Source organism: Cajanus cajan, chromosome 11, assembly GCF_000230855.2.
Source record: "Cajanus cajan strain Asha chromosome 11, NIPB_CcT2T_4, whole genome shotgun sequence".
Lineage (NCBI taxonomy): Eukaryota > Viridiplantae > Streptophyta > Magnoliopsida > Fabales > Fabaceae > Cajanus > Cajanus cajan.
Window position 1 is genome coordinate 36,347,335 of NC_138527.1, and position 12,393 is coordinate 36,359,727.

The 12,393-nt window shown below is 31.4% G+C and overlaps 1 protein-coding gene across 1 annotated transcript; it reads left to right on the forward strand.

Annotated features, from left to right (window-relative positions):
• On the forward strand, positions 1-7,952 carry LOC109801320 (uncharacterized). Its single transcript, XM_020362366.3, has 14 exons — positions 1-232; positions 320-401; positions 797-907; positions 2,137-2,234; positions 2,332-2,424; positions 2,567-2,703; positions 2,905-2,977; positions 3,079-3,124; positions 3,224-3,333; positions 3,769-3,876; positions 3,963-4,022; positions 4,704-4,765; positions 5,751-6,063; positions 6,678-7,952. Exons 1-14 carry the CDS (start codon positions 158-160, stop codon positions 7,536-7,538), a joined length of 2,229 nt encoding a protein of 742 aa, XP_020217955.2. The 5' UTR covers positions 1-157; the 3' UTR covers positions 7,539-7,952.
• Positions 7,953-12,393: the final 4,441 nt, after the last annotated feature.

Sequence of the window (12,393 nt, forward strand, 5' to 3'; positions counted from 1 at the left end):
TATACTAATTTGATAAAAAAGGCAAATGCCAAGGGGAAACTAGTAAGGTATAAAACCGTGGTTTGCTGTTACGCTTGTTTGTGCCGCCCGAAATGAGCAAAGGTGGGTTTCATCAATAAGCGCGGTGAAGGTGAAGTGTTTGTTTCATGCTCTCATAATGGCGGTTCCTCTAAGAATGAACCACAACAAGCGCGGCGTGCTCGCTCGTTTGAAGACTCTCGTCAACTCTCAGGTGCATTAACACCACTCCACCCTTTTACTTTGGTTTAGACAATTTCTCAAACACATTGTGACCTCTGTTTTGAATTCTTTGATGCAGAGCTTCCACTCCCCTGCGCCAAAACGACCAAAGCAAGATCGACCGTCTCCCAAAGAAGACTTGGATTACTCTACTTGCCGAGGTGAAATCACTGCTTCTACGTTTTCTACTTTGCTATGCTCAGCACCTCTTTTCATGTTATGTTAATTTGTTTTTTCTCGTCGAGCCACTGTGATATTGTCAAGCAGAATGCACATAAACACTTTTGTAACGTAACTCTAATCTCTGATATTGAGGATAAGGGGCTAACTAAAATCAGCTTTTAAACCTATTGTCTGTATGACTTTATTCAGATACAAGTTAGAAGTGCTTTTGAGAGTTTTTCTGTTGGTAAAAGTTCCTTATTTTTAGTAAAGAAGCTATCAAAAGCTCTTTTAAGCTTATATTCAAACAGACTCTATGTAGAATTAGAAACCCATGGTAAGACTTTGATCACATGTATTTGAGACCAGGTTACAATTTTGAGTTGTTATTCAGGCCGCATTGACGTCTCAAATTGGAAGACTTTGGATGCAAAGGAGCTTGGTATAACTAGTTCTATGATTTCATACCCATCTCAGTTTGTCCTGAATCTTCTTCGTAGCAAAGGTGAGATTGTATTGTATACAGGCCTGTAAAATGTCCTCCTCCTCCTCTTATTCCCTAATAACGATAAAAGATGAGAATTGCCTTCCTTGCTAGTTTATTTTGTTTGCACCTCTGATCGTAGTATCTGAGTAATGTAGACACCCTGAAGTAATGAACCATTGTTTCAGCTTTGAGCGGGAGGAATTGCTAGTCAACGAGGTTAAATGATAATTCTGTTGAAATGTAGTGCATTGGTAGAGAAAAAGGACGGGAGAGAAAAGGAATTATCAATATGAGAAAGTTAAATTGATATGGTATGTACTATGTAATAAGTAATAACATGATACGAAATACTGATCTATTGGTCCCATTTATGCAAGTGATTAGGTACTATAGTAGTTCCACTAGTAAAACCTCAAACCATCAGTACAATGAAATGTTTAACCCTATGAAAATAAGAGAACGAAACATAAAACATGATAAATAGGAAACAACTCTTACGATTCCTTCCTCAAGTAAATAACTAATTGATCCCGATATATACTCTAAAAGCATTCTTAGATATTACAAACGTAACATTATAAAGATATGCTAACTCATTCTAATATAATGTTAAGATAATGTGAGATATACTCCATGATTTCCTTAATCTCCCCACCTTCTTTTATAAAGGGTGCTCACTTACACCCTGTTTGTTTGGGTATAAATAGAGTAAAAGGAAATAGGTAAGATGAGATAGGACAGAAATACTAATTCTCTACTGTTTGAAAGGATAAAAGTTATTTCCATGGGACCCACCAGATGAGATGATCTCTCACTTTTTCATTTTTCTTGTTTTAATTTCTTAGAAAACTACATAAATATTTTTATAACATAAAGGTTTTCTTTTATTTTTTTTAAACAGTACTATGTTATGGAAAATAATAATAGAGTGAAAAATTACATTTTTTATTTGTAAAAAAATATTTTTCATATAACTTATTTATTTATTTCTAGGCTATTTTTCACTCATCCAAGCAAGTGAAGAAAAATTCATCTACTTCTTTCTTTTATATCTTTATTCATTCAAATTTCAAACATTTTTTTCCATTATATTTCACTCCTAATCCAAACAAAACATTAATTCATTTGTGATATATATTCTGTTTCAAAATTTCATTTACCTTAAACTTTTCTGTATTTTGTTATACCCATATACCCCTGTTTTCTTTTTCAATAACTATATTCTTTTCATCCCTTATGAATCGCAGGGTTTGAGTCCTACTTAGTAGGTGGGTGTGTGAGAGATCTACTGCTGAATAGAACTCCAAAAGATTTTGATGTTATCACCACAGCAGAGCTTAAGGAGGTTTTATGACAATTACTCAATTTATCAACTATTAGAAATAAAACATACATTTTGGAGTGAGTTTTAGGACACTTATTCTTTCCAATTTATCTAACAGGTGAGAAAGCAGTTTCGTCGTTCAGCTCGTGCCGAAGTTGTTGGACGTCGTTTTCCAGTATGCTTGGTTCATATAAAAGGTTCTGTTGTTGAGGTTTGTCCATTGAGTAATCATGCAAGATTATCTTTGTCTTTTTTAATCTATAAATTTCATGTATGATTTAATGTGCACTTCATTTGGAAATTCTTCTTGGATTAACATAAATCAATCTATTAATTTATTTATATTGTATCAGGTGACCAGTTTTGAGACAGTGGCACGAACTTCCAAAGGGAAGGAACAATCGTTATACACTCTGTTGCCCAAGTGCAGTAATAAAAAAGACTTGTTTCGCTGCAAAAACTCCTTGCGCAGGGACTTCACAATTAATAGGTATTGTTGGAGATTTTTTTTATAGCTTGTCGAACTATTTGTTTTTGTGCATAATTTTTGTTTTAAACATTTACTTTCTCTTTGAAATGAGGATTCAGATTATGTTGCAAAGGTAGGAAGTTGCAGTAACAAGTATTAGTTTTTATCTTTGATATTTATTAATCTTCTGTGTTATTAATCCATTTCTGATTGTGGGAGCAGTTTATTTTATGACCCCTTTGCCAATAAAATCTACGATTATACATGTGGAATGGCCGATTTGAGGTCCTTAAAGGTAACTCTTTATGTGTTTTGTTAACAAATGTTTACACCCCAGGCATGAGTGTAACATGTAAGTATGCTAATACATAATTATGCTTGGTGATTTGGGTTCAGCTAGAAACTGTTATCCCTGCTAAGCTGTCCTTTAAAGAGGATCCTGGTAGGTAACATCATACTCTAATCAGCCTTGAAATTAGGCATTCTGACAATGATTTGCATCCACCAAGATAATGAAGTCACATGTAAAATCTGCCTGTAGGAAGAATTTTGCGTGGCTTCAGAATTACAGCTCGGCTTGGTTTATCAATATCAACGGAGACTGAGGCGGCAATCTGGACATATTCTTCACTAGTTAAGAGCTTGGACAAGGTACCTCAATTGAAATTTAATGATGGTGGTATGCTGGTCTGTTTTTGGCATAAGAAAATTTCTATCATCTTATAGCTTTAATGGTAATTCTTTTTGTATCTGTTGTCCACAGGTTGTGTAGAAATTCTTCCCTTTTTATTGCACTTCATTTGTATCCTTGTCATTGACAGTTGGAAAAAAGTAAATGGATCCATTTGACAACATACTCTTAAGGTTGTATTTTTGGAAATTATTGAAAAAAATTCAAGTCTCACATTAATTAAAAATAGTGTCAAAATATTGTACACGAGTGGGGAGACAATCCTTATCCTATGGCCTATGAGCTATCTTTTGGGGTTGAATTAGCCCAAACCAAACTTTAATAGATAACAAATTTTTTAGTCTGATCACTCACCTTGCTTCCTTTTTTTTTTTTTTTTTTTTAATATATCTCAGAATAAAATTATGATTGAATTGAACTACATGCTGTCTTATGGAGCTGGTGAACCATCTCTACGTCTACTTTGGAAATTCAAATTGCTTGAATTTTTACTTCCTGTACATGTAAGTGGATTTGAGTTGCTGCTTTTTGTATTTTTAATAATATGCCTATCAGCCAAATACGATTTTTACTAATTAATTGGTTATAGGCAGCATATCTTGATGAACAAGCTATTAAAGAAGATGCCCAGGCTTCCAATATGTTGATGGTAAGTTAGATTAGTAAAATAATTGTACAACAAGCTTTTTATGATATTATTTTGATTCAGTGGATGCAAATGCTAAAGTCATTACAAGCTGAAGGAATATGTTACAATAAGTTGGTAGTTCAGTGTCAACTGGATCAGTATTTGAATGCTTTGACGTGTATAGATAAATATTGGTTTTAATAATGAAAGACATGTTGTCATTCAAAATTGATCAGTGAACTTGATTGAGTAATCCTGGAATTATTTGCATGCATAACTAACTGAAATTCCACATAGAAAACTTGAACGCTAGGGGGCATAGAAGAATATTGTTACTACTTTTCTGATAACTGGATTAGATTATTTCTTTTTAAAACTAAAGATAAATTGGATAGTAGGTTATACGATGTTAATCAAACATTAAGAAATGTAGTACGACTATGAAAAGCATTCTCACATATTCTTAGGTATGCTTGTTTGACTGGGGCAAAAAATTGGGAGTATGGACACAATGAAGTCTAGATGAAATTAATTTTAAAAAAAATGGCAAGGTATGGAGTCTTTATTGTGTCCAAATACTTATTATTCTTGCCTCTTCATTTCCACCTACTCAAACAAGTGTCCTTAGTCACAATCATAACAAGTGTACATTGTTATCAAACATTTCTGCTTTCACTTATGGTTCCGTTGTTACTTTTGCAGAAATTATTCTTTCATCTGGATAATCTGGTAGCATGCGATCGACCTTGTGATTGCACTCTATGGTGAGTGATTGTTAGTTCTATTTGTTACACTCTCCAACCACAAAAAAAGAGAGAGAAAAAAAATCTAATCAAGATTTTAGGATTAATTTCCTTCAACCAGGGTTGTATAGACAATTTTAGGATGTTGGCTTGAGCAATAGCAAATATCTAATGGGACATTTAAACTTGTATAAAGAAGCAGGGCTAACTTCTGAAACTTTGCTTGCAACTTGTATGGTGTCTTTTCTCCTAGCTAGTCTTTATAGAATTGAGGAATTAGTATTGTATCTAATTTTCAAACATTAGATACTTTTGCTGTGTAGCTGAGTTTTAGGTGTTTAATACCATATATTGTAGACATTTACGTTCTTGAAACTATCTGTGTAACAGACAATTCATGCAATTTTTAGATAGATATATGGTATATATCTGTGTATATTGAATTGTGAATACAGAGATAATAGAATCATTTCAGATTCAACCAAATGATGGTATCCAACATAGATGAAATAAAATCAATAAAAAAGAAAGGAGCAAAGATTTTTCAATATAAGAAAGAATTTGTATTTAATGAATTCAAAAGTTCCCGCATCATTTTCATAATAGAAATGAACAAAATATTCTAATGAAATTAGAATCTAAAATAAAAAAGAGGGGGATATGGTGAAATTAGTAGACGCTAGGACTTAATTGGATTGAGTCTTCGTATGGAAACTTACCAAGTGAGAACTTTCAAATTGGCACCTGACTTCGCAAATTAAGACCCAATTCAAGAAGTTTTTTTAGAAAAGTGCCCTCTACTTTGGCAAATAAAAACAACTAACAATGATGTACTTATTTTAATCATGTTTTTGAGGGTGGAGGTGGAGAGGGGGAATAACTGGTTTATTCAAACTTATTTTCTATTGAAGCTGGAATTTACTTGGCTTCGATGGATGTAGTTGGTTAATTTATATTGTCCAAGTGATGTGTTTGTGACACCATTGTATATTTGTATATGTTACAGGATTGGATTGCTAGCATTTCACCTGGCATTAGTAGATGATCCTCAAGATGCTCTAGTGGTGTGGGCATTTGCTTCTGTTCTATATCACGGGGAATGGGAAAGTGGTGTTAAATTTGCTAAAGAACATGCAAAAACGAGTGTTAATTTTGTACCTGAAATAAGGACGTCCAGTATATATAAATCAGATGAAGAAATTGCAAAAGCAGTCACTAAATTGGCATCTTTGGTGATGCACTCCATACCTGCTCTGGTTGAGCACAATAGTCTTCTTCAGTCCATGTCTAGATACCCATCTTTTCCACGATCTGGCATGGTAAGTAAATCTATTTTGGTAAGTTGCAACAGGATCATGTTCTGCTCGAATTGACCGGGCTATTCAAACGTGTCATAGTTAGGGTTTATGATACTTCCTTGTTTCTGGCTAGACCTTGTTAACTGTTATAATCATTTTGGGCTCTGAAAATAAAGTAGCTCTAATATCTTGTAAAAAAACAATTAAAGAAAATTGAACTTCAATGTGGCTAACCATAAAATATGATATATGATGTCACTAAATAAATGGATATTATATGGAGAGAGTTATAATTGACCAAGCATAATTCATAAATATAGCTCATGTGATTCGAAGCTCACTACTACAGTACTACTACTGATTACAGTTCAAAGGTTTTATTTTTAGACAGTTGCTTTGCTTTTAATCACAGATAACCTGGGAAATGCATGTGGTAGCATATGCATTATCATTCCATCATAATGCTTAATCAGAGATTGTGTGGGTCAATTTTTATCCCTCTGTAAAACAATTATGTCCCGTAGGTTTGATTATGTCATATTTTACCCCGCTGTAAATCAATCATTATGTCCATTTGAAGATGTTATTTTGTGGTAATTCAAAAGCTCCAATCTAACTGAATCTTTGGATTTCAGGTATTTGTACCCAGGAAAGCAGGGAAACTTGCTTCTGCGATTTTCAAAATGCTGGCTAGTGATGTTCAATTATATAAGAGTGAAAGAAGAAAAAATTCAAAGATAAATTATGGCATGCTTGGTATGGGGCACCTTTCAGAGACTGGATTTGTTTTGGGCAAAATTATTCTTGAAACTATGAATAGTGGAATCGTTGTGGATGGGGAGGATTCTGAAGCTGGACAATGTCAACTGAAGACTGAGGGCACCGAAGAAATTGGTCAATCGCAACTTTCAGATCTAGTAAACCATCAATTAGCGGCAATGAATGATGAAGGACAACTTTTATCAATACCAAATTCAGAAAGTAGGCAAGGAAAAAACAAGAAACGGAAATTGGTTGAGAATATTGCAGTTGCAGATAAGAAAATGGTCTCAGGGAACCATGAATTGTTTGAGAAACATGAATACAAAGAAAATAAAGAAGAGCACCAGAAGCTTGTTAAGTTAAGCCAGAAGGCTAATCTGTCTTCGACGAAGGACTCTTTGCCAGAAAACAAAATTAATAACAGAAAATGGCTGACAAATGATAGGAAGAAAATCACCAGTGCCAATCAAAGTTCTTTAGACCAGGCTAGGCATGTGAAGACGGAGGAACACAGCACATGTCCACCATCACAATCTACATTATCTGAGAATCATCAGGTCATAGCTAACAACTACAACATAGACTTGGATGCAAAAACAACAAATGAGTCAGACTCAAAGAAGAAGAGATCGCATTTATCACTTGTTGAGATCTTTAAAGTGAAAGAAAGCCAGAAACCACATAAAAACAAGCTAAGTAAGCCTCAACTCCCAGTCTCTTCTAGTGATGAATAACAATTTTTGGTAGTAGCAGATGTTTTATTTCCTTCAGCATAGTTCAGAGACAAAACAGGAAGCAGAAGATATTCTAGCTATACTTTTGGCTAGAAACAGAATTGAGCCTCTTACTTCCCTTAAAATTTAGTGGTTTACAAAAAACTCAGTTCCTCTCATGCTTTATATTTTTTAAGGCTATGCTGGGTCTATATTTTGTCACTATTGAGAGATATCCCTTCCCTCCACCTTTTATTGTGACAAAAAACGAGGGAAGCGTGGCTTTTCAGGATTCATTATGTAAATTAATCCAAAAGGAACTAAACATACGAAGAGATAGAAGTGGTGTATTAATCTATCATCATTCTCTGCATGAATGAAAATCACTATGTATGCAATTGAGGGCTTAAATGGTAAGATATACTTGCGCTTGCATTTTGGTATAAACTATTTATCTAATTTAAACTTTGCGTGGATAAACTTCTTCAGTGTTTTTACAAGAAAAATAGAAAGTGAAAATGAAATATTTTTTAATTAGAATTATACATAATTTAAAAAAATAAAATAATAATAATAATTTTTTTTTTTTATGAATTAGTTTATGTATAAGTTAATTTTAATTTATGAAAAAAATTATTTTATTTTTCTTAAAAGTATTTCTAGAGAGGTTTATAAAAAACAAAAGAAACGAACAAACAAACTTAAACATCAAAACATCCGGCATATCAAATAATAATGAATGTAAAATACCATCACACAGTCATTAGTCATACCTAGTTAATGCAATTAGCTTTAGTTACTTGTAGAGTTTAATAATCTTGCTTTTTTGAGGAGATATGCAATTTCGGTTCCAGGAAGGAAAATAACTAATCAAATATTGGAAATCGGTTGTAAAAACAATCAAATATTGGATTTGAATAGTTGAGTGCTCATTCCTAGGATCAAATCTAAGTGTGGATCCTTAAAAAAAAAAGTAAATAAAAATAAAATCTAAGCGTGGATATTAAATTTGGAATTTAAACTACACCAAAACTCAATCTGGTATTTGATTATATAGGTTCATAAATATTTAAAATTCAAGATTTTATTTACAAAACTCAAATTTAAGAATTTTTTTTCTTTGAGAAATTTTGAGTTTCTTGTTGTTTGACATTTTTGCTTTATGCTCTTTTTTATTTATTATTATTTTATAATTTTATATATTTCAAGTTCTAAATGTCTTCATAAAATATATAAAGGAAATTTTTTTTATCATGTGAAAAAATATTTATTTATAAGTATAGATTAAGATGTATTTTTTATCTATTAAAATCAAACTCAATAATAAAAAGATTTACAATAACTCACTTCCTTTATTAAACCAACTGAACTATATTCTTTAATTTCTAAGAAGTTCTTTGCATTTTAGTCATATAAATAAGAAATAAAAAAAATTAAAGCAATTTCACCAAAAATAAATAAATTAATTAAAGTAGCATTATTTTTATGCATACAGAGAAAATGTAATATAGTTATGGTTTCCCAGCTTTAACAATCGAAAATTCTAAATTAAAGCAGCAATCTTTTCTTTCCCCCATTCTTTAAAAAAAGCAAGGAATAAAACCAAAACTGCCATCAACATTGTTGAAGTATTTCTCGCAGTACAAACGTGTGCTTCCAAAATGAAACGTTGCAATTACTATATCTGAGTGCCAAGTTTCTTGATTTATTATCACTGCCAACATATTTCATTTTTATGAAGGATTTTGTTTCATAGTCTTAAATTGGCATTCAAGGCCTAACCAACGAAACCCCACCATTTTGACGGACGGCACCGCTAATAAATGCATTTATATTTCTACGAATCTTAAGAAAAATGAGAAAAAAAAGGTACCATAAAAAGAGAAAAGCTTAAATGGCAAAGTGCGGTAGAGCGCAGATAGGAGCGCAATTGAGTAACCGTTGAGAATAATAGAAAGGGAAAACCGCAGCAAAAAATGCCAATTTCAACACCCAATCATTGGCCTCAGACTCTAGAGTTTTTGTGAATTTTTTTCTGAAATAATATTTTTTTTTTTAAAAATTACAAGAATGATAACTGTGCAGGATTATTTACCAAGATAGAACCATTTACTGTTCAAGCTCAGAATTCGGTTCCCGGGGAACCGAATTCTGAGCATCAAAATGTAATTTTTTTTGTTTTTTCAACTCAGAATTCGGTTCCCGGGGAACCGAATTCTGAGTTGGTTTTTAATTTTTTTTTTTCGTGTATGGGGCAAATGTGGGCTGATCTGGGAAGCGGAACGGCCCGTTCCAAAAGCAGAACGGGCCGTTCTGCTTAAAGAAACAGAATTTGCACATTCAGAATTTGCACTATGTTTTTTTAAGCAGAACGGCCCGTTCTGATTTTGGAACGGGCCGTTCCGCTTCCCAGATCAGCCCACATTTGCCCCATACGCGAAAAAAAAAAAATTAAAAACCAACTCAGAATTCGGTTCCCCGGGAACCGAATTCTGAGTTGAAAAAACAAAAAAAATTACATTTTGATGCTCAGAATTCGGTTCCCCGGGAACCGAATTCTGAGCTTGAACAGTAAATGGTTCTATCTTGGTAAATAATCCTGCACAGTGATCATTCTTGTAATTTTTTTTAAAAAAATATTATTCCAGAAAAAAATTCAGTTTTTGTCCCCTTTCTTTATTTTTTTTTCTCTCTTAACATATTAAATTATATTAATGTTAGTAATAGATTTTTTTAAATACTTTTAATAATGGTTATTAAAAAATTATTATTAAGTTTCACATAAATAAGTCACTCTTTAAAGCAAGTATTATTCTACACAAAAAAGGTAAGAAACCGGGATCCATAAGCAAGTTTTAGCGGTTTTTTTTTAATTTAATTTATCATTATTTTTTAATTCATATACATGTTTACACAATGTTCCAAAATCAATAACAAAAGATTAACGTGTGTTTGCTGCATTATTATTTTAATATGAACAAGAATCAAATTTGAAAGTATTAATTTTGCATTTTAGTAGTGTAATAATATTAACAATAAAAAAAATCACATTAAAAAATGTTGTTAGTATTTCTAATGATATGTATGAATAATTGTCTTTATATATAAATATTAGCATAAAAAAGACATTGTATTTGCGTGTAATTTTAAATAAAAAAGCGAGTCATTAGTAATAAATTTTGAAGAATGTTTATTTGTAAGAGTAGTTTTTTTAAAAAAAATATTGAAGAGAGAAAGAGTAGTTTGAGAGGTAGTTATAATGATAAAATCCAAAAATGTGTGTATGAATGGGATAATCTTCTTTATTAATAGTATAGAATAATAGATATGTGAAAATAAAAATAAAAAAATAAGGATGACAAAATCATCAAAATTGTTTTTTTAGTTTTTAAATTTGCTATTTTTTAGCATGAAAAATATTCGTGCTGCCAACATGTCAACATGACCATACGTAAATGGTTATTAAAATTTAAAAACGTACTATAATTTTCAATAAAATTGTCACCTATGAAGTTTTAAAATTTTGTCTGTATCAGATCTTATTTCTCTGAAAATACAGGACAAAATATATTTTAATTTTTTCAAAATTTGGTCAAAATTGATTTAATCCTTACATTTTAAAAATGGTAGATTTAATTCTCGTATTTTTAAGATGTCTTAATTTTCATCCATAACTATATACTTCATTTTGACTTAACAATGAACGAAATCTATCATATTTAAGAAAATATGAGGACGAAAATCATCATTTTCAAAATATAGGGACCAAGTTGTTTTTTTAGAAACCAAAATCATCATTTTTCCTTCTCAAATTTCAGTTTTTCTTTTAAAAAAAAGTTGTTTGTAAGTAAGTTGTATGTATCAAGACAATGGTTGAAATTTATAAAAACTTGAAAAAAATATTTTTACGCATCTGAAAATTTAAGTCTTCTAACAACCTTTTTTCCTCTTAAAATTGATATACTTTGTAAAAGTAAATTTGTTTGCAGTATTGAAACAAAATTATATATATATATATTACAAACTTATTCAAAAAAATTCATTATAATTATACTAACTATAATCAATTATTAAAATAATTTAATTTTTAAAGTTGTTCCAAACACACTCTAAAATAATCTCAAGCGTGTGGTTGAGCGGTAAGGGTTGATCCACGCTTAAGCAAGGTAAGGGTTGATCCACGCTTAAGCAAGGTCAGGGGTTCGAATCCTGCCGGCGGTGGATACTCCAGGGATGAACAAAAAAAAAAACAGACTCTAAAATCAACTTTGACTTATTCTTGAGAGATTTTTAAAACACATATTATCTAAATATTTATTACATTAAAACTATTTTTTTTTAATTTTCAAAGTAATTAAAATATTCATTAAAATACATTAAATATTCCTTATTCAATAATCTTGAGTTACTTGTTAATAAAATATTTTTTCCAATCTAGCCATATACTCTAATGGAAGTTATTTTAATTCTCTCTCAAACGTAAACAATTTAAAGCAAGAAAATATTAAAAAATAAAATCCATTTAACATTATACAATTTGAGAACATAAATTCTGTCCTATTTTATTCGATAGCAGTTACATCTTACATTCCTGTAGATTTATGCAATGAATAAACATACATATTTCACAAACCAGAAAATCATCTGCAACAATAAGAAAGAAAATATAATTTACCTTAAACTAAAGATCCAAAAAAAGTGCAATTCGTAATTGTGATTTGAAAACGAGTGTGAAGGGTTATCTACGGCGACACGCCTCTTCACATGGGACGCATATTATTACCGTTAATAGGACTTAGGACAGAGAGACAACGTAGAAATAGGAAAAAAAATAAAGTAATAGGTTGTGCTTGTGCCAGCCCGAACGATCCAACGG